General features: G+C 60.1%; 1 protein-coding gene across 2 annotated transcripts in view; it reads left to right on the forward strand.

The window, feature by feature from the left end:
• LRP1 (LDL receptor related protein 1) overlaps positions 1-21,871 on the forward strand; it is an 80,721-nt gene that overhangs the window by 41,467 nt on the left and 17,383 nt on the right. For both annotated transcript variants that reach the window (XM_072842869.1, XM_072842870.1), the window contains 30 exons: positions 1,282-1,464; positions 1,901-2,101; positions 3,245-3,490; positions 3,600-3,797; positions 4,972-5,176; positions 5,360-5,524; positions 6,157-6,401; positions 6,651-6,782; positions 7,098-7,325; positions 7,577-7,751; positions 7,835-7,929; positions 8,127-8,276; positions 8,391-8,531; positions 8,902-9,036; positions 11,069-11,200; positions 11,443-11,577; positions 11,780-11,909; positions 12,050-12,176; positions 12,583-12,734; positions 12,834-12,958; positions 13,282-13,659; positions 14,976-15,165; positions 18,405-18,609; positions 18,994-19,186; positions 19,862-19,987; positions 20,170-20,298; positions 20,578-20,697; positions 20,911-21,024; positions 21,337-21,486; positions 21,575-21,697. In XM_072842869.1, the coding sequence (XP_072698970.1) occupies positions 1,282-1,464; positions 1,901-2,101; positions 3,245-3,490; positions 3,600-3,797; positions 4,972-5,176; positions 5,360-5,524; positions 6,157-6,401; positions 6,651-6,782; positions 7,098-7,325; positions 7,577-7,751; positions 7,835-7,929; positions 8,127-8,276; positions 8,391-8,531; positions 8,902-9,036; positions 11,069-11,200; positions 11,443-11,577; positions 11,780-11,909; positions 12,050-12,176; positions 12,583-12,734; positions 12,834-12,958; positions 13,282-13,659; positions 14,976-15,165; positions 18,405-18,609; positions 18,994-19,186; positions 19,862-19,987; positions 20,170-20,298; positions 20,578-20,697; positions 20,911-21,024; positions 21,337-21,486; positions 21,575-21,697 (5,028 nt within the window). The remainder of the gene's footprint in view (positions 1-1,281; positions 1,465-1,900; positions 2,102-3,244; positions 3,491-3,599; positions 3,798-4,971; positions 5,177-5,359; positions 5,525-6,156; positions 6,402-6,650; positions 6,783-7,097; positions 7,326-7,576; positions 7,752-7,834; positions 7,930-8,126; positions 8,277-8,390; positions 8,532-8,901; positions 9,037-11,068; positions 11,201-11,442; positions 11,578-11,779; positions 11,910-12,049; positions 12,177-12,582; positions 12,735-12,833; positions 12,959-13,281; positions 13,660-14,975; positions 15,166-18,404; positions 18,610-18,993; positions 19,187-19,861; positions 19,988-20,169; positions 20,299-20,577; positions 20,698-20,910; positions 21,025-21,336; positions 21,487-21,574; positions 21,698-21,871) is intronic.

The following is a 21,871-nucleotide window of genomic DNA, read 5'->3' on the forward strand; positions in this document are numbered from 1 at the left end:
ACTTTGGCGCCTGCCCTGTTGGGACCCCTGAGGCTGGAGGGGCCAGCAAGAATGAGGCTGTGCCCAAAGGGGCTGATGACATTAGCAGTTGAAAGTCAAGCACTGAGGCCTTTGAAGGACTTTGAAGCTGGAAGATGGTAAGATGTAGGAGGTGCTTGCAGAGGACAATCCTAGAAGGGAATCCAATTAGAAAGAGGCTCAGGGGCCCTGAGGAAGGAAGCTCAGCTCAGCTCAGCTGGGAGCCCGGCTGAGATGCAGAGATGCTGGCATTGAAATGAGAGCATTGACCGTATTCCTGGCGTATTCCTGGCGGGCAGGTGGGAGGAGCAGGCGGGCAGCCTCTGAGAGTGAGGTGTGGCTCCTGCACCCTCACCCGTGCCTCTGGGTGCCGCTCCTTCCCAGCCTCCTGAGTCAGATCTCCGTGCAGCAGCCACAGTGATCCTGCGGAACATGAGTCACATCACACCCCGGCCCTGCCCTCAAGCCTGCCCTGGCTCCCCACACGCTTGAACCAATGCCAGGCCCCACTCCGTGGCCTGCAGGGCTCCCGCCACCTCTCTGACCTGTGTTCCTGCCACCCGTTTCTCCTTCACTCTGCTTCAGCCGAACAGCCTCAAATATGCCTTGGGCATTTTGCAAATATGCTCTGCATCGTCCTGTCTCAGGGACTTTGCACTGGCTGTTCTGTCTGCCTGGGCTGCACCTCCCAGGTTCTCATGGCTCGTGCCACTCAGGCCTCTGTTCAAACACCTACCTGCTCAGAGGCCTTCTTTGACCGTCGGTGGCATCCTCATCTCTCTCTCTTGCCTTGACCCAGCTGCAGCTCCATGGTTTTGATCACTCCTTGCAGTTAGGTATCTTCCCCGCTAGAACTTCGGCTCCACAAGGATAAAGACTTTATCTTGCTCCCAGTGACACCTGAACAGTACCTGGCACACCAGAGGCACCCGCTGAGTGTGTGTGGAGTGACTGGCTAAAACGGAGGCTAGGCGAAGGTGGGGGCCTTCAAGCTCTGGCCTAGCAAATTACTTATCCAATAGACCACTGGTGTGTAAAATAGACGATAGACTAGCCGATGGCTGGGGTCCCGGGAGGTGTGACCTTGCTGACTCCTAGTTAGCTTCCAAGAAGTGTCAGCGGGGCTCAGAGAACTCTCCGTCCCTGCCTCAGCTCATAGCTCTAGGACAGAGCGAAACAGGGCGGGTTGGGAAGGCAGACATGGGAATGGCTGACCTGGAGCCCCTACCACCCCCTCCCATGCCGTCCCTCCTCCCCCTGCAGCCACAAGGCCTCCTGGGGGCTGCCACAATGATGAGTTCCAGTGCCGGCTGGATAGTCTCTGCATCCCCCTACGGTGGCGCTGTGACGGCGACACTGACTGCATGGACTCCAGTGATGAGAAAAGCTGTGAGGGAGTGACCCATGTCTGTGACCCCAATGTCAAGTTTGGCTGCAAAGACTCTGGTAAAAAGAAGGATGGGCGGGAGCGTGGTCTGGGGCAATATGGACAGAAGGAGATCGTCCTGAGTGCAGAGGAGCGGCAGTGAGGGATGGGGGTGGGGACACTGCAAGGCAAAGGCCTGCACAGGAAAAGCTTGCGTATGATGCACGGGCTGGGGGTGGGGTGGGGGGCGGAGGGAGGGGTGATGAAGGAGCCAGAGCCCGCACTAAGGGCCCTGGGAACCGAAACTGACACCAGAGCTGAGCTTCAGCACCCTCCTCAGATTCTTGCTTTCTTTGCTGCCTGCGTGAGTCTGGCAAAGAAAGCCTCAAGGTTCCTAGTGGACCCCACAGCATTATAATCATGACCCTATGCGAGAAGCCCCACTGGGTCTGGGGAGAAAGGCATGGGGAGCCCTCCTGCCCAGGCCTGGCCCCTCACGCTATGCCCATCCCTCAGCTCGATGCATCAGCAAAGCATGGGTGTGTGATGGCGACAGTGACTGTGAAGATAACTCGGATGAGGAGAATTGCGAGTCCCTGGCCTGCAGGCCACCCTCGCACCCCTGCGCCAACAACACCTCAGTCTGCCTGCCCCTCGACAAGCTGTGTGATGGCAACGACGACTGTGGAGATGGCTCGGATGAGGGAGAGCTCTGCGGTGAGGCCCAGGCCTCCAAGAGGCCCCATGAAGGAGGGGGGGGCCTGGGGAAGGGGCCGGGGCTGGGGCCGGGGCCGGTGCAGCCAGAGCAGGACAAGCTCTGTGCGGGGAGAGGTCTCAGGGAGAGCAAGGGCAGCTCCCGCTGCCGGGCAGGACACGCCGGAGCAGTTGCCAACAGCCCTGTCGAGTTCAGACTCCCCCGGGCAAGAGGCTGTGCGGGCACACCACACTGTCAGAGCGTGCTACTGCACCAGACAGCCTTCGAGGCGGGTGGAATTATCGTCTCCATCTTACAGATGAGAAAACTGAGGCAGAGGGATTAAATAAGTGGTCAGGGTCACAGGGCTCCTAAAGTGTTGTCAAGATGGCGCAGGGCAACCCCTTCTTGTAGGCACGAGGCCTCCCCCACAGCCAGGCGGCACCAAAGCACAGAGCTGGCTTTAGAAATGAAGACAGCAGGGCTGTGTGCTGATGTGGTCAGGGCAGGCTTCCCAGAGGAGGAGGGATGTGACCGGGTTCCCAAGGACGGAGGGTTAGACCTCGCAGATGGAGAAGGTGGGGCGAGGAGGCCCTGCGCTCAAGGATCAAAAGAAAGAGGGGTCAGGGAGGGCCGCGTGGTGTGACAGGGGGATGAGGAGCAGAGCGGACCTGTCTCCTCCTCCCCAGGCAGAGCATCTGTTCCTGGGGGGGTGGGCAGGGGGGAGGGCAGGCTGGGACTGGCCCGGAGGACTGCTGATGGGTCATCAGTCAGGGCGGGCAGATCTCAGGGTGTGTCAGAGAACCCAGCAGGACGTTCCCGGCCACACCCTACCCCAGTCACACCCAAATCGGGGGAGATCGAGGAAAGGGCAACCCTCCAAGACGGGCAAAAAGCTGCCCTCCCCTACCATGGGCTCAAGAAGGGACAGGGAAGTAGAGACCAGGTACTGCCCTGATGGGGTGCTCCTCCAGGGGAGGAGGAGGGTGGTTCCCGTGGGGGGTGCTGGGCTCCCAACCCTGGTCCTGAGGGAGCCTGGGAAGTGGTGGGACAGAGGCTCTGCCAGAAACGGAAAAGAAGGGTGCCAGGGGCAGGGGGCCAGGGCTGTGTCTGGGCTGCCCCCCGCCCGGCTCCGCCTGACCCCGTCTCCTGCTGTGCGCCCGCAGACCAGTGCTCCCTGAACAATGGGGGCTGCAGCCACAACTGCTCGGTGGCACCTGGCGAAGGCATTGTGTGTTCGTGCCCGCTGGGCATGGAGCTGGGGCCCGACAACCACACCTGCCAGATCCAGAGCTACTGTGCCAAGCATCTCAAGTGCAGCCAGAAGTGCGACCAGAACAAGTTCAGCGTGAAGTGCTCCTGCTACGAGGGCTGGGTGCTGGAGCCCGACGGCGAGAGCTGCCGCAGCCTAGGTGACCGGGCGGGCGGGCGGGCGGGGCTGGGGCTGCGGTTTCCGTCGGCCCCAGGCCCCGGCCAGCGGGGACCCCTGCTCCCGCGCTGACCCCCTGCCCACCCCCCCAGACCCCTTCAAGCCGTTCATCATCTTCTCCAACCGCCACGAGATCCGGCGCATCGACCTCCACAAGGGGGACTACAGCGTGCTGGTGCCCGGCCTGCGCAACACCATCGCCCTGGACTTCCACCTCAGCCAGAGCGCGCTCTACTGGACCGACGTGGTGGAGGACAAGATCTACCGCGGGAAGCTGCTGGACAACGGAGGTGACGCGGGCGGGAAGGGGCGCCAGCGCAGAGCGGCACCCCACACCCAGGCCGCGAGCCCAGGCCCCTAGCCCCCCCACCTCCCCGGTAATTGGGTCAGATTTTGTGTGGGTCTCAGTTCCTGACGCCCCGTAATTATCGTCAGCAGAGCTGCTAGCCTGATAATTAACAAAATGATCAGCCTTTCTTTGGAATGGCCTGGAGCTCCCCAAATCCTAGAACGGCAAGCTTAAAAGGAAAAAGCCATTTAGGGACGGGCTACCTGAATCCTGCCTTCTGTCCAACGGCAGCCTGACCCATCACTGACCTTTCATTAATAACACACACACACACACACACACACACACACACACACACGGAGCGTCTGCCACGCACACAGGGCCCCGGGGAGTCGCAGCGATCAAAACAGGCCGCGACGTCCGCCCTCATGGCGCTTAGGTGACAGGGGAACGAACCATCAGATGTGAACAAAACAAATGAGTACGATGCGGAATACAGCAGAAGGGGATAGCTGTGGATATAAAGGGAGGCAAGGGGGCCAGGGGGAATGGGGCCTGGCATTTTAAATTGAGTGGTCAAGGAAGGCCCCCGAGAAGGCATCTGAGCAAAGACTTGAAAGAAGCACATCAAAAAAAAAAAAAAAGAAGCACATCTTACTAGAGGAGCTTGTCTTGTTTGTAATAGAGAAAACTTGGAACCATCCCAAACGTTCATTGACAAGGGGATGGCTAAGTAGATGGTGATAATGTTCCCATGATGCAATAGTTTTTAAAATACTTTATATATGTATTCCCATGGAAAAATCTTCAAGACAGTTTATGAAATAACTTCTGGAAGTTCTGCGCTCTTCATATTGACTCTATGCCTGTCCCCCAAAGCCTCCACCCTCTGCTCTGCTCTGCCCTCCTGCCATGAGTTAGCCCTTCAGAGAGCTGCAAGCAGAAGAAAGCTGTCACCTCCCCTTCTTCAGGGCTGTGGAAACTAGGCCTCTTCTCTCCTATTTGACCTCCTGGGGGTGGGGCAGGGGGCCCTGGGTGAGGAGGAGGGGTATCTTTGAACCCTAGACGAAGCCAGGGTGCATCAGAGATATTGGCAGAGGCATCAGGGTTGAGGGCGAGTCATCCAGGCTCCCTAGTATATTGTAATTTCACGCCCATGATTTTCTCTTCACCAGCCCTGACTAGCTTCGAGGTGGTGATTCAGTATGGCCTGGCCACCCCCGAGGGTCTGGCTGTCGACTGGATTGCAGGCAACATCTACTGGGTGGAGAGTAATCTGGACCAGATTGAGGTGGCCAAGCTAGATGGGACCCTTCGGACCACCCTTCTGGCCGGTGACATTGAGCACCCGAGGGCAATTGCACTGGATCCACGGGATGGGTGAGGACCCTGCACAGCCCAATTCTGGCCCCATGGTCCCCTCTGAAGCCTCATTCAGCCGGGTCAGGGACATCTGCCTCTTCAAATGCTATTCACCTCTTCTGCCCTTTACCAAAGATCCTATAATAGCCCCCCTCCAGGTCCTCAACCTTGGCCCTCCCCGACTCCCTCCCCATTCCCCAGGATCCTGTTTTGGACAGACTGGGATGCCAGCTTGCCCCGCATCGAGGCCGCCTCCATGAGTGGAGCTGGGCGCCGCACCATCCACCGGGAGACAGGCTCTGGGGGCTGGCCCAATGGGCTCACTGTGGACTACCTGGAGAAGCGCATCCTCTGGATCGATGCCAGGTCAGCACCCCCACCACATGTCCAGAGACCTCAAGCTTCTCCCTCTCCTCCAAGGATAGGGTGGGGCCAGGAGTCCCAGGGCCTGGTAGCCAAAAGGCCTGGGCAGCTGGAGCCAGAACTGGGGCCACCAAGGGCTGGGCCCGGGAGGAGGTCCAAGGTGAGGGGAGAGGCTGGGCAGGGGGAACAGATGTAGCAGGAAGAGGGTGGAAGTAGGGCTGTCACCCTGCACAGGGGTGCCTGGCCAGGCATGGGCAAGGCTGGAATGCCACGTCTTGTCCTCACTCACGAATCTGTGCACTCTGCTAGGGCACTTTATCTGCCCAGGGGAAGATAATTGGTCTGCTCAGAGGGGGTGCCTCTTTCCAACCCCATCAAAGCCCTCTGTGTGCTTACCGTGGCCCTATGGAGAAGCGAGCCAAGAGATTCAGGGCGTGTGAATTGGGATCCTAGACCTTGAACCACTCTGGTTCTCACTCCACGTTGTTCTGTTTGCCTTCCCCGGCCAGCAAGGCCCAGGAAGAAGGATGGACTGCTCTAGTGTGCTAGGGTTGGGGGGAGGGCTTGGGGGGAGGGCGGCGGGCCCGGGCATGGCCCCAGCCAGCATCCTCACTCTGCCCCGACTACGCTCTCAGGTCAGATGCCATTTACTCAGCCCGTTACGACGGCTCCGGCCACATGGAGGTGCTTCGGGGACACGAGTTCCTGTCGCACCCGTTTGCAGTGACGCTGTATGGGGGGGAGGTGTATTGGACGGACTGGCGGACAAACACGCTAGCCAAGGCCAACAAGTGGACCGGCCACAATGTCACCGTGGTACAGAGGACCAATACCCAGCCCTTTGACCTGCAGGTGTACCACCCCTCCCGGCAGCCCATGGGTAAGGGGCCAGAAAGGGGCCTGCAGCCTCTTTAGAAGCCCTTAGGAGAAGAGGGGGCCGTGAGAGCATGAGGGGCTTGCTAGGAAGGCGGGGGGTGGGGGAGTCTGCCGACAGAAGAGGGTCTGGCCACAGGTGATGCTGGAATGGGGAGGGCACGAGTCGGGGAAGAGGTGGTGGTCCAGGTGAGAAAGGCCAGGTAGGGGCCAGCAAGTCACAGGATCTCCTCACTCCTCTCCCCGGCCCCCACAGCTCCCAATCCTTGTGAGGCCAATGGGGGCCGGGGCCCCTGCTCCCACCTGTGTCTCATCAACTACAACCGGACCGTCTCCTGCGCCTGCCCCCACCTCATGAAGCTCCACAAGGACAACACCACCTGCTATGGTAGGAGGCCCCTCCTTCAAGATCCACTGGTAAACTGAAGCTGCGGGGGAAGGTGTCAGATACCCAGGCTCATGGCTGTAAGTGAGGGAAGACAGTCCCAGCTAGGAGGGGCCCAGTGGCAGAGGCTCCAGAGACAGCCACTGCAAGAAGACGCAGGAACTCAGGCCGGGAGATGACGCCCAACGGGAACACTTCCTGATGACCAATGGCCAGCAGCAGATGGAAGGAACCAGGAGAAGGAGGGACCCTAACTTGGGTGGGTAGGAAGCACGAAGGTAGAGGGCTGCCCTCAGTGACCTGCCACGTGCCCCACAGAGTTTAAGAAGTTCCTGCTGTACGCACGTCAGATGGAGATCCGGGGGGTGGACCTGGATGCCCCCTACTACAACTACATCATCTCCTTCACGGTGCCTGACATCGACAACGTCACGGTGCTGGACTATGATGCCCACGAGCAGCGCGTCTACTGGTCCGATGTGAGGACACAGGCCATCAAAAGGGCCTTCATCAATGGCACGGGCGTGGAGACCGTCGTCTCTGCAGGTCCTGCCCTTGCCCTGGGCCCCCGCGGTGGGTGTGGGCGCCCCCCACCTGGCCCTTACTCCATCTCCACTCCCCCCTGGGCCTGATAGTCCTTTTCCAAATCTTCTTCTCACTGCTCCAACCCTGGTCTCCCAATCCTCATTCTCCAGCCCCACCACCCCCCAAACCAGGCCAGTCCCCGACTTCCTCCCACTTGCTGACCTATGCCCGGCAAACACCCAATCTCCAACTCCCCGCTGTGTCCCCCCCAGACTTGCCAAATGCCCACGGGCTGGCTGTGGACTGGGTGTCCCGAAACCTGTTCTGGACCAGCTATGACACTAACAAGAAGCAGATCAACGTGGCCCGGCTGGACGGCTCCTTCAAGAATGCAGTGGTACAGGGCCTGGAGCAGCCCCACGGCCTTGTTGTCCACCCGCTGCGTGGGTCCGTCCAGGGCCCGGGGCTGGGGAGCGTGGAGGGCGGGGGAGGAGAAGAGGGGCCTGACTCACTTTTCCACACCTTCCCAGGAAGCTCTACTGGACGGATGGGGACAACATCAGCATGGCCAACATGGACGGCAGCAACCGTACCCTGCTCTTCAGTGGCCAGAAGGGCCCTGTGGGTACGAGCTTGCCTTGCCTGCGCTACGGCTCTTCCCTAATTCCTCACTCAGTACAGCCCCGGAGTCCCTCAGTCGCCGCTCTGCCTCCTGAACTCCTAGCTTAGTGCTTGTCCTCACCACCCTTCCCCAAGACCTCACATCCCTCAGCCCCCAGCCCAGGTGCCAGGCTCTCTGGCAGTGACACCACCCTCTCCCAGGCCTGGCTATCGACTTCCCTGAGAGCAAACTCTACTGGATCAGCTCCGGAAACCACACCATCAACCGCTGCAACCTGGACGGGAGTGAGCTGGAGGTCATCGATGCCATGCGGAGCCAGCTGGGCAAGGCCACTGCCCTGGCTATCATGGGTGAGGGCTGCTGGGTGAGGGCAGGGATGGGGTGGGGAGCCCTGGGGGAAACCAGGTTGGGCTGGCCTGGGGGTGGGGCCCTCCCCAGGGTCTCATCCCCTCCTGCCTCCCCAGGGGACAAGCTGTGGTGGGCGGATCAGGTGTCAGAGAAGATGGGCACCTGCAACAAGGCTGACGGCTCGGAGTCCGTGGTCCTGCGGAACAGCACCACCCTGGTGATGCACATGAAGGTCTATGACGAGAGCATCCAGCTGGGTGAGGCAGGGGGCCATGGCCACGGCCGGGGGTGGGGGGGGTGGCGGGGGGGGCGGTGGCGGCTAGCACAATCCCTGGGCAAGGTGGTGAATGGGAAGGAACATGGGTCAGAGATTCCACGCAGCCCCCGGGGGGTGGGGGCTCCTCCCTCTCATTGTCACAAAGGTACCGTGCGTGCTTACAGCCACCCGGTCACAAGAGCCAAGGGGCCTTCGAGGACGAAAGACCTGGGTGTGGGTTGGGTGGTGACCCCGCACAAGGTCCAGGGTGAAGGCGGTGACCATCCTATCCCCAAGTGGTGCATGCCTGACAGTGAGGTCCCAAGGAGGGCCACCTCAGTCCTTTCCCTGTCCCCCTACCCTCACCCCAGAGCACGAAGGCACCAACCCCTGCAGTGTCAACAACGGTGACTGCTCCCAGCTCTGCCTGCCTACGTCTGAGACGACCCGCTCCTGCATGTGCACAGCCGGCTACAGCCTCCGGAGTGGCCAGCAGGCCTGCGAGGGTCAGTGCCCACCCCCTGCGTGGTCCGGCTCCCCAGCCTCGACCCCTCCTACCCTACGGCCCCACCTGCCTCCCCTCACCTGGGGAACAGGACTGTTTTTATCACAGATGATTAGGTGCCTTCTGGGCTAGATGCTTGGGAAGTCCCCCCTGTGCTCGGTGCCGCAGGGGAAGCCACGGGGTAGAAGGGCCTGTCCCTGTACCGCGCAGTCTTAAGCAGAGACGGGGCCAACACGTAGGGGAAACCAGACTGTGAAGTGGCTCTCGGTGCCTACAGGAGAATTTTGGAGAAATACATGTCAGCAGCGCCACGGCTGGCTTCATGGAGGAGGTGTGCCGTGAGCTGGGTTCTGTAGGACAAGTAGGATTTGAGTGCATGGATCCAAGGGGAAAGGACAAGTAAGGAAAAGGTCCAGAGCCAGAGGAGGATCTGTGCAGGGGCCCTGAGGTGCCAAGCCCAAGGGGTGGGCAGGAGGTAGGGGGGACTCCTAGGTGTTCAGCTGTTGGGTAGGGCGGGCCTCCTGCGGGTGCTCAGCAAGGAGTGCCTGGAAAGTGGTGTTTGGGGCAGATTAACCTGGCGGCAGAGAGCCGGCTGGGTGGGGGAGGGAGAAACCGAGGCAGTTAGACCAGTTGGGAGGCTATTAGCGTGAGCCCAGTGTTAAGAGATGGGGCTTAGCAGCTGGGTTGAATAGAAGGATGAGACTCAGACATTTCACAAGAACTTGCTGACTGATTTATGAATTTGCCCCAGGACAGCACTTCCCAAAGTGCGCTCCTGGGAACCTCCCTCTTTGATGTGGGTAGATGTTACAGAAAGCAGCACTGGGTTGAACAAAGTTTAAGTGTTTTTTGCTGCAGAACTTCTCAGAGTCTTGAATATGCTCATGTGCACTAAGAATGATTCTCGAGAGAAGACTCTAATGTTTGGGGTTTCCCCAAACTCCCTTGACCACGAATCCTTTTTTTCATGGAGCCTGAGAAACCAGAGCCTACTGAGGAATTCATTCAGGGACATGCTGCATCAAGGGCTAAAGGCAGTGGAGGCTCTGGCTCACGTTGATAGTGGGGCCTCAAGACAAATGGGAAAACAACAGGGCCCCTGGGTGGTTCAGTCAGTCAAGCATCTGTCTTCAGCTCAGGTCATGATCTCGGGGTCTTGGGATCGAGCCCCACGTCAGGCCCCTTGCTCAGCGCAGAGCCTGCTTCTCCCTCTCCCCCTGCTCCTCCCCCCACCCCGTCTCATGCTCTCTCTTTGCTCACTCACTCTCTTTCTCAAATGAATAAATAAAAAAAATTTTAGAATCTAAAAAGAAGGGCACCCCGGGTGGCTCAGCAGTTTAGCGCCACCTTCAGCCCAGGCCGTGATCCTGGAGTCCCAGGATCGAGGCCCAGGTCGGCCTCCCTGCAGGGAGCCTGCTTCTCCCTCTGCCTGTGTCTCTGCCTCTCTCTCTCTCTGTGTCTCTCATGAATAAATAAATAAAATCTTTTTTTTTTAATCTAAAAAGAAAAAGAAGTGGGAAAACAGAATGAGACTGGCTCAGGAGTGAGGAGTCAGGGATATGGAGTTTCAGGTGTTTGAGAGAGGGTGTGGTGGCACAGGCCACAGCGGAGAGGACGAGAGGACCCCAAGGTGGAAGTCTCCATGGAGGAGTCCTCTAGTTCCACTGTGTCCTCAGCCTCCCCAGGTTCTTCCTAACAGCTTTTCAGGGTGCTGGGTGGTAGTGAGCCAGCCGGTGACAGGGCCCCCTCTGAGGGCGAGAAAGTCAGGTCTCTCCTGCCCTCTAGTGGGGGCCAGCAGCCTCGCAGGCACTTGCCCAGAGCCGGCGTCTGTCCCACTGCCGCACCCCTGCAGCCAGGTGACCTCCCAGGCCCACTACAGGCCTCAGGCTAAGGTGTCTGTGTGTTGAAGGGGGAGGAGTGAAGGCTGGGAGAAGATGCCGGGACGAAGGAGACAACAATAGGTTTGAGAGTGACAGACCCCAAGTTTAAAGGGGTATCGCTGAGGCCCATGCCTGAGAGTCCTTGTGTTTCAGGTGTGGGTTCCTTTCTCCTGTACTCTGTGCACGAAGGAATCCGGGGAATCCCCCTGGATCCCAATGACAAGTCAGATGCCCTGGTTCCAGTGTCGGGGACCTCCCTGGCTGTCGGCATTGACTTCCATGCTGGTGAGTGATTTGGTGGCAGGAGGGAATAGGACATGCCCTTGGGGGTGCTCTGCTCTGGGAGCCCAGGGAGAGGCCGCCGACCACAGCTGGAGGGGGAGACACCACAGCGACCCCCGCCAGGGGGGTCTTCCCTTCCAAACCACCTGGACCCCCAGCACTCACCTCTATCTTGAATGCCTTTTGGTTCTGACCGCCTGCCTGTCCCCTGTTGGACATCCCCACGTTGTCTCCTCTGCCTCCAGAAAATGACACCATTTACTGGGTGGACATGGGCCTAAGCACCATCAGCCGGGCTAAGCGAGACCAGACATGGCGTGAGGATGTGGTGACCAACGGCATTGGCCGCGTGGAGGGCATTGCAGTGGACTGGATCGCAGGTGAGCCATGAGAGGGTCCTGGGCGGGCTGGCTGCCTCCAGGTGAGGCAGAGGCCCGGTTGGGGGTATGTGGGATCTTAGGAGGAGTCTGAGGAGGAGTAGGCAGCGACAGACCAGGGAGCGGCAGGGATCTGGGGGCTGGCAAGGGACCGGGTACAGGGATCCCACCCAGTCCCCCTAATCTCCACCCACTCCCTCCTCAGGCAACATCTACTGGACGGACCAGGGCTTTGACGTCATCGAGGTGGCCCGGCTCAATGGCTCTTTCCGCTATGTGGTCATCTCCCAGGGTCTGGATAAGCCCCGGGCCATCACTGTCCACCCAGAGAAGGGGTAAGAAGCTAGACAGGCTGTCCATTTCCCAGCCCTGGCTCGGGTCTGGCCTGTCACTCTACACAGCCCACGCCGATAAGACCCTCTCTCCTCTGTGCTCTGGGGACTGACCCCCTACTTCTACCTCTTCCACCCCACAGGTATCTGTTCTGGACTGAGTGGGGCCAGTACCCACGGATTGAGCGGTCTCGGCTAGACGGGACTGAGCGAGTCGTGCTGGTTAATGTCAGCATCAGCTGGCCCAATGGCATCTCGGTGGATTATCAGGTTTGGGTGGCTTGGCCCTGGAGCCCTTGGGATATCTGGGCCCTATGCTCTGGGGGGAGCCTCCCCTTATCCTCTGCTCTGCTCCCCATTGACTCTCCCCGTGATGAGCCCTGGTTCGGTGGGGTGATAGGGACCCAGGGTAGTCGTGGGTCCTCTGGCCCAGCTCCTGACCCAGAGTAGGACTCCTGCCACCCCAGAGACAGTAGGGGGACTGTCACTGGGAAGTGAGGACGGAAGGCATGCCTAGAGGTGATCGGATCAGCAGGTCAGAGGGCAGGGATGACACGGAGAAGAAAGAGAACGACACGGGAGGCGGGAGTGAGTGGGACATCCCTGTTGCCCAGGACACCCGGGCTGGTGGGGAGCACTGGCCACTGGAGGTGAGGTGGGTGCCTCTGGCCTATAGGATGGGAAGCTGTACTGGTGCGACGCCCGGACAGACAAGATTGAGCGGATTGACCTGGAGACGGGAGAGAACCGTGAGGTGGTTCTGTCCAGCAACAACATGGACATGTTCTCGGTGTCTGTGTTTGAGGATTTCATCTACTGGAGTGACAGGTGAGGGCTTCTGCCCTGGTCTTCGCCTCCGCCACGTGTTCCCTCCCTCCTGGCCTCTGCCAACACCCTGCTCATGGCCTGGCCCTTCCCTTCCCCCAGGACTCATGCCAATGGCTCCATCAAACGTGGGAGTAAAGACAATGCTACAGACTCTGTGCCCCTGAGAACAGGCATTGGTGTCCAGCTCAAAGACATCAAAGTCTTCAATCGGGACCGGCAGAGAGGTGAGGCTGGGACTCTGGGCGAGCCCCATAGGGGCCCCCATCCTGGGAGTGATCCCCCAGAGTGAGAGGGCCTAGGAGAGGTGCCTGGCCCACAGGGGGACTTTCCAAAGGCTCCAGAGACCCGAGAGCGGTAAGGAGAGGCTGAGGAGCCCTAGGACACACCCGGGTGCTGAGGGCGGAGGCCTGGAGGGTCGTCTGTGGAGGCAGAGTAGTGCACCAACCAGAATCTCCCCCTTCAGCTGAGGTGTCAGAAGCACCGGGGAGCCTCTCCCCAGGTGGGCCCTGCCCTCTGTAACCATCTCCTTCCCTGTGCCCCCCCCCAGGCACCAATGTGTGTGCAGTGGCTAATGGTGGGTGCCAGCAGCTGTGCCTGTACCGGGGCGGCGGGCAGCGGGCCTGCGCCTGCGCCCATGGGATGCTGGCTGAAGACGGGGCATCGTGCCGCGAGTACGCCGGCTATCTGCTCTACTCGGAGCGTACCATCCTCAAGAGCATCCACCTGTCTGACGAGCGCAACCTCAATGCACCCGTGCAACCCTTCGAGGATCCTGAACACATGAAGAATGTCATCGCTCTGGCCTTCGACTACCGAGCAGGCACCTCCCCGGGCACCCCCAATCGCATCTTCTTCAGCGACATCCACTTCGGAAACATCCAGCAGATCAATGACGATGGCTCGGGGAGGACCACCATTGTAGAGAGTGAGCCTAGACCCCGATCTTCCCCAGGAAGGGGGGTAGGGAGGACCGGCACCGACTCCAGGTAGAAAAGCCCTCAGCCATCAGCCAGCCCACCGGGCCCCAGCCCTGAATCCCAGCTGGGACTGCATCCCTGGCAAACAGCCAGCAAATCACACCACACCCATTACGGTTACTTGGAAGTTTCTCCTCATTTGGAGTCAGACTCTGCTCCCTTCTTACTCTGCCCTCTGGCCCTAGTTTGCTGCCAGGCTGCACAGAGTAAGCCCAGGCTCTCCTCTTTGTGGCGGGTACACACAGCACAGTCTGCAGCCACAGGCTGGGTTCAACCCCAGACACAGGCTTCCAGGCACTGGGGCAAGTTTCCTATGCTGTCCAAGCCTCGGCTTTCTCGAAGGGCAGGTGTGGAAGCTGAGCTCAGCACAGCACAGCACCCGTTGGGCGCGCTCCACGCAGAGTAGTGGGTGCTAGAGCTGTCATCCTGGGGATGGCCTTTCAGCTCTTTGGAAATTGCTGTATTCTTCCCCTACAGTTTTCTCTTCTCCAGGCTGGATAACCCCTAGTCCTTTGACTCGCTCATTTGCTCATTTCCTCATCCATCCTGTCTGCAAAGACCTGCCAGACCCTGAGCTAGATGCTGGTATACAGGGTGATAAACATAGATCCGTCCTTTGAGCCTCCCTGGACATGTTCTGCTCCACGCAGTCCAGTCCGCATGCCTGTCTAAAGATGTGTACCAAGCTAAACTAGACGTCTGTAATCTAGCTCCATCAGGAGAGACCGGCAAGCATTGTCCCCTCCTTTTGGGCCATCGCTTAAGCTACAGCACTTCTATTAACGCAGCCTTCTGGCAACCACAGCGTCACACAGCGAGGAGCCACCCAAACCCCTGAGTCTTTTTCTCTTAAGCTGTGGTTCCATTACTCGGGCACTTAATTCTTTAACGTGAGTTTAAGATGCTTATGAACAATCTGTTCAAGTCTTGTTCAGTTGGAAGCTCCCAGTCGCACCCAAGTTGGACATGATTTACCAAAATCCATAAGGCCAGTTCTACCCAGCGGTGGGGAGATGCAGGAAGAAAGGGTCAGGGTGTTGGACCATGGATCATTTGTGTAGAAAACAGGGGAGGACAGGAAGGTGGGGGGTGCCAAGGGCTGTGCTCCCACATGCTCCTTGGCTCCCACACATCCCCTTCCAGCCCCACATGTGCCAGAGGAGCGGGTGTCCCAGGCCCTCCCCTCGAGGGCCTGCCCAGGCTGCCCCCTCAGCTCTGCTCTCTGGCCCCATCCCGATGCACGACTGCTCCTCTCTCCTTGCAGACGTGGGCTCTGTGGAAGGCCTAGCCTATCACCGTGGCTGGGACACTCTCTACTGGACAAGCTACACCACATCCACCATCACCCGCCACACGGTAGACCAGACCCGGCCAGGGGCCTTCGAGCGCGAGACAGTCATTACCATGTCCGGAGACGACCACCCGCGGGCCTTTGTGCTGGATGAGTGCCAGAAGTGAGCTGCTGGGTGCAGGGAGCAGGGAGGGATAGGCCCCAGGGTGGCCGGAACTGCTCCAGGCAGCCCCCGGGTGGGGGTGCAGCAGCAGGAGAGGCTGGGACGGGCTACTTCCTTGCTGTGTGACCTTGGGTCAGCCGTCTGAACCGTCGGAGCTACCGTTTCCTCATCTGTAATGGGACAATGATATTTCAGGTGCCTGAGCCTCGGGGAGGACCAGGGAGACTATGGAGGCAATTCTGGCTCAGTGATTAATCACTTCATGTGTTAGAGAGCCGTGTTCAAGGCACGTAGTAGGTCCTCTGTGTTTCTGGCACTCCAAGCTTCAGGCAGGATTGCTTGCTGAACACTTGCCATATGGAAGCCTTGATCTGGGCCCATTCAGACCACCTGGCTGGGGAGAGGAATCAAAGTGGTGGAAGCGCCGAGGCCGGTACAGGACCGTATGTGAGGACCAAGGGCACTGGGCCTAGAAGTAGAAAGGCCAGGGAACGGCAGCCCAGACATAGGGCAGCACTTGGAGCAACAGCCAGAGGAGGGAGTGCTCTAGGCAGGGAAGGACTGCCTAGAGGGGGCAGTGAGGGGGCCCCCCATGCCCAGTCAAAGGGCTCCCATGCAGGAGCAGGCCCGAGGATGGCCCGGGAGGCTGGGCTCAGGTGGCAAAGGAGTCCAGAGCACAAGTCAGGAGAACTCGGGAGGAAATGCACACCCCCGCCTGCACCTGCTCTTCTCTTCTCTTCTTTGGGGCCAGCCCCCTGCCCCACACCCCTGTTTCCAATCTATGGGTCTCTAGCGAGCCACCCCCTCGCGTTAGAAATCCTGGCTCACATGAAAGGAAAACTGTTTTCCCTGGGAATCAGCAGCACTCGGAATGTTTTCCCAAACCTTTGCTAGGAAACTAAGGCACAAACAAAACCCCAAAGCAGCTACTTAGAAACGGAGAGTGTACAGAACCTAGATTCCTTACGTCCAGCCCCAGCCTGATGTCACTTACGTCCAGCCCCAGCCTGGCTTGCCTGGCCCTGCAGACCAGCACAAGGGCTCTCTGTCCCCAGTCTGCCTCACCCTGGCCCGCACATACGTGGCTCATGACAAGATCCTGTCTCCCTTCTGGACCCTTGGTGACTTCACCTGTCTCGGGCTGGCCCAGGGCCTGTCTCTCATGGCCCTGGAACCTCTGTGGAGGAGTGGTACCACCGGGCACCCCTGCCTGTCCCCCAACCCAGAGGTGATGGAGCACTGTGGCTTCAGAAGCTCCCTCATGGCTGCCCACCACATTCCTTTGCTCTGAGCCCAGGGGATCCCATCATTCACTCAGCAAATGGCTTTTGAGAACAAATGATGTGCCCAAGAGCCGGGGAGGATGAGCTGGACCTTGGTTCTGCCTCGGGCATATTTGATGTTAGCCATGAGGCTGCAGGGAGCTTCATGGCTGTGTAACGAGGACCCAACCCAGCTTCATATGCAGGACCGCGTCCCTGAGGAGACAACGCCTGAGCTGGGGTGTGGAGGATGCCGGGTGGGTGGTGAACTGAAGCCAGGGCAGGGTGCAAGAGCCGAACGGTCTGGGCGAGGTCCTCTCTTGGCCAGAAGGAGCGAGTGCTTTGGGGCAGTGGGGGCATGTGCACCCAGATGAAGGGGACAGGGACCTCCTGCTGAGCTGAGCCTCCCTTACAGCAGCCAGCCCTCCTCCTCTCCTCCCAGCCCTCCCCGCACCAGCCTCTTCCTAAGGAGTGGTTTTACCAAACCTGGAATCCTCAGTTGTGGGACATGTCATTCTTCCACATATGACAGTTTGTCACAGTCAGAGGAAAGCCACTCCCCACCACATGGTACACTGGGGCCTGGATGAGGGTATGGAAGTCCCTGGTTGGGGACCGGTAAGGCCAGGAGGATGACTCCAGCAGCTGCACCTGGGGCAACCATTTTCTCCCGTGGAGGCCAGAGAGATGCCGCCGTGCAAACTCCCATCCTGATTCCCAGAGAACCATCCAGGACCCCCACCACTTCCCCCAGGATGAGGGCCAGTAAAATCAGAGCCTTACTGTCATGGGCTCCAGTGGCTGGGGAGTAGCCAGCAGCCCCTCCCTACAGGGAAGCGAGTGTCCTTTTCCTACCTGAGCGTAGTGGCAGGGGGCCATGGCTCAAAGGCACCGGAGAGTGGGGGACAAGGGGTGTTAACAAGAGAAAGACCTGGGGAGGTCCACCAGCCCAGAAGACAGCTCTGTGTCCAGAGCAGCAGAGGGCAGAGGACTGGAAACATCGGGGCGCGGGGCAGGGGCAGGTCCTGTGAGGTAGTGGGAAAACAGAACGGAGGCTTCCGCGGCTTGGTGATTCTCCAACTCCGGAGTGCGCGCAGCTTGTCTGTGCTGGAGAGTGCTGGTTCCCTGACCCCGCCCCAGGCCTAACCCAGTGTGAATCTCCGGGACACAGGACCCAGGAATCAAGATCCAATGCAGGTGGTCTGAGGATCTGTCATACCTGGTGCAGGTGCCTGACCAGCCCTTAAGTGATGCACGCCGGTCTCTGAAGCCTCACCACCTCCTTTACTGAGAGGAGTCAAGGTGCAGAGACAAGAGGCTGGTTCAAGGTCAGAGCTAGTAAGGGGCAGAGCTGGGGTTCACAAAAGCCTTACATTATAGAGAAGGTGATTTTCAAGAGCTTCTTGAGGGTAGGATCCATGTGTCCCTAGGACTGGGATCCAGTAGACACCCACAAGGGTTTCCAGGATGCCGGGTGAAAAGCAGGTAAGAATAAAATAATGGGTATAAATATTCATGTGGTATTTACCAGCTGTCATTAGGTGAATATTAACTCTCAATCCTTCAACCACTCTCTGAGGCAGGTAGTAGTAGTATCCCCCTCCCATAGAGAAGGAAACTGAGGCTCGAGAAGTCACGTCACTTGCTGAGGTTCCTAAGTGGTAAGCGGCAGAGCTAGGATCGGACCCCAGAGCCTGCCTTACTTGGCTACACTCTCAGTAAATGCAGATGGTCATTTCGTAGACACTGAGAGATACGTGTGCACACGTACACACACGCAGACTATGTGGCAGCCGGGCCTGTCCTGGGCAGGGGGCTGTGTTGGCCTTGGTGGCTGTGAGGTTGCCTGTGGTGCTGGCGTCTGGTTCACACCCTGGCTGACCCTGGGGTTCTGGTCAGCTCCTTGTCCTGGCCCAGGCCCTCTGTGGCAGGCTCCCTGGCCTTGACTCCTGATCCCATGGCTGTCCCTTCCCCTAGCCTGATGTTCTGGACCAACTGGAACGAGCAGCACCCCAGCATCATGCGGGCAGCCCTGTCAGGAGCCAATGTCCTGACTCTCATCGAGAAGGACATCCGCACCCCCAACGGCCTGGCCATCGACCACCGTGCCGAGAAGCTCTACTTCTCCGATGCCACACTGGACAAGATCGAGCGGTGCGAGTATGACGGCTCTCACCGCTATGTGAGTCTGGGAGGGGGGTGTCAGATGGAACAGGTGGCTCGAGGTGGGCTGGGGTCAGGGGACGGCTGGTCAGCCAAGAGGGAGATTGCCCAGGCATGGAGCAGAAAGGGAGGCCACGTGGTGGGAAGGTTTTGGAGGAGAAGGAGGCGCTGACATCGCCACCTAGCTGTGTGGCCTCACGCGGCCCTCATCCTGTCCAGGCCTGGCTTCCCATCAGTTCAGTGAGGAAATAGCAAGATGCCTCTGTGAGTCTTCCCATTCTGAGCCGGTGTCCGGGGATCTAGGCCAGGCCAGGCGCCCTTGGCCCTGGGGCCAGTTGCAGGGGGTGCAGTTGGGGCGAGAGGCCCGAGTCTACCCCTGATGGGCCCAGTGCTGTTGCCACAGGTGATCCTGAAGTCGGAGCCAGTCCACCCCTTCGGGTTGGCTGTGTACGGGGAGCACATCTTCTGGACCGACTGGGTGCGGCGAGCTGTGCAGCGGGCCAACAAGTACGTGGGCAGCGACATGAAGCTGCTGCGTGTGGACATCCCCCAGCAGCCCATGGGCATCATCGCCGTGGCCAATGACACCAACAGCTGTGAGTGGGGCCGCTGCCACCAGCCTCGCCTCCTGCCCATGGTGCAGCATGCGTGCGCACGCATGTGCACACACACTCTACCTTCTGGTCCTGTTCTCCCAGAGTCTCCGTGTGCAGACACACACTTGTACACACCTTCACCCCGAAGAAACTCCAGAGCACCTGACACTCCTCTACTCCAGCTTCATACCACCCCACAACTGGTCTCACCTGAATCCTCAGACACCCAGCACGCGCCCCGGTCCTCCTCCCACCCAGGACCACACAGGCCCCCAGAGCCTGATCACACACATCCCGGGCTCTCCCTACCCCATGCTCTGCATGCATGTCCCCTCCCACACTGGACCTGCCTTGCCCAGGGGCCCCCACACGGACCCGTAGCTTCCGCAGGCCTCTCACACATGCTCCGGGGCCCTAGCACGATGCTCCTTGACTCCCCAAGCACACAGCGAAGCCCACGTCTTCCCCTGAGAACACCCAGACCCGCAGCCTCGGGCCCACCCCAGGCACTCCCCCTGGCCCTCGCGTTGCACCTTTTCTGCTCCCCCAGCCGTGTGCCACTGTGCCAGGGTGGGGGCTGGGAAGCTCGGGGAAGCTGTGCGAGTGGGTGTGGGCATCTTGTGTTGTGCACAGCCAGGAACACTCCTAGCCCCTTGTCCTCCGTCCCCGTTTCAGGCGAGCTCTCCCCTTGCCGCGTCAACAACGGGGGCTGCCAGGACCTGTGTCTGCTCACTCACCAGGGCCATGTCAACTGCTCCTGCCGAGGGGGTCGCATCCTTCAAGAGGACTTCACCTGCCGCGGTGAGGGAGGGGATGGGGGGGGGGGACACAGGTGGGGGACCATCTCCTCCCAGACTCCAGCAGCCCGGCCCCTCGAAGCCTGTTACCAAGGAGAAACTGAGGATGACCTGAGTTCCGGGGGGCAGAGGCGTAGAGGCGCTTGAGGCCCCTGGCTCATGAAGCCCCCTCCACATCCCCTCCAGCCATGAACTCGTCTTGCCGAGCACAGGATGAGTTCGAGTGTGCTAACGGCGAATGCATCAACTTCAGCCTGACTTGTGACGGTGTCTCCCACTGCAAGGACAAGTCTGACGAGAAGCCGTCCTACTGTAGTAAGGCGCCTCCCCCGGCCTCCTCCCTTACCCCTGGCCTCCAGGGTCCCCAGCCTCAGCGCCCAGGAGGGCGGGCCGTGCGAGTGAGAGGAGCAAAGGCCCCAGGACCCACTCCGTGGCTGGGGGGTTTGGGGAGGTCGCGAAGGCCAGAACCACCGCCAGCTCCGGGCCAGGCCCAGAGTGGGGCTGGGCTGCTTGTCAGGGAACAGACACGTGGCGTCTCGTCAGATGCAGCCCTGCCCGTAGCTGCTGCTGACTGTGGCCCCCTCCGGTCCACAGACTCACGCCGCTGCAAGAAGACTTTCCGCCAGTGCAACAACGGACGCTGTGTGTCCAACATGCTGTGGTGCAACGGGGCGGACGACTGCGGGGACGGCTCAGACGAGGTTCCCTGCAACAGTGAGTGGGATGCTGGGCCTGACCCTCGGACCCCCACCTCCGCCCACCCCACCCCTGTTGGGCTCTGGTCCCCGGGCCCCAGGGGGTCTGCTCCAGCGCACTCTACAGTGAACCTGGGCCAGCGCTTTGGCCCGGGACCTCTGCCGGGGTCCCCCACCCCACCCCTGCAGGGAGAACTCCAGCCTGACGGTCTTGGGGTGGGTGCTGTTCTAGAGACGGCCTGTGGCGTGGGCGAGTTCCGCTGCCGGGACGGCACCTGCATTGGCAACTCCAGCCGCTGCAACCAGTTCGTGGACTGTGAGGACGCCTCTGACGAAATGAACTGCAGTGAGTGGCTCCCCGGTGCCTCCTAGTCGCCCCGCGTCCTGCCCCCTCGCCTCCTGCCTGGCATCCTCTCTGCTAGTCCCCGTGGCCTGCTTGGTGGCCTGGGTCCCCTCACACACAGCCTGTCTGCCCCCGCCCCCGCCTCCAGACCTGGGCTCCCAACGACAGGAAGGTGGAAGGCGAAGGCATAGGCAGTGTCTCTCCTCCCCAAGGTCACCATGTGACTTTCTAAAACACCAAGTGCGCTGTATGGGCCAGCGGCCCGGAGGGAGTACGGAGGTAACCCGGTGTCACCTGCATCCCTGCCCCCTCCAGGTGCCACGGACTGCAGCAGCTACTTCCGCCTGGGAGTGAAAGGTGTGCGCTTCCAGCCCTGTGAGCGGACCTCCCTCTGCTACGCCCCCAGCTGGGTGTGTGACGGTGCCAACGACTGTGGGGACTACAGCGATGAGCGCGACTGCCCAGGTCTCGCCTTGGGCCGGGTGGGCAGTGAGCGGCGCCCCCCCCCCCGGCCCCGGCGGTGCTGTACCCTCATGCCTCCCTCTGCCCCCAGGAGTGAAGCGGCCCAGATGCCCCCTGAATTACTTCGCCTGCCCCAGTGGGCGCTGCATCCCCATGAGCTGGACGTGTGACAAGGAGGACGACTGTGAGCACGGCGAGGATGAGACCCACTGCAGTGAGTGACGGACCGCAGCGCCCACCCACCGTTGTCCACACCCCACCCTTCAGTCCCGTCCCCGGAAGCGTCCTCTTGGAAGAAGAGCACCCAGGCCCCCCCACTGGGTGCTCTCCCTAGCTCATGCTGACCCCTCACAAAGGGACACCTTGGGTCCCTCCCGTCTGTCCTACA

Source organism: Canis lupus, chromosome 11, assembly GCF_048164855.1.
Source record: "Canis lupus baileyi chromosome 11, mCanLup2.hap1, whole genome shotgun sequence".
In the NCBI taxonomy this organism is placed as follows: domain Eukaryota; kingdom Metazoa; phylum Chordata; class Mammalia; order Carnivora; family Canidae; genus Canis; species Canis lupus.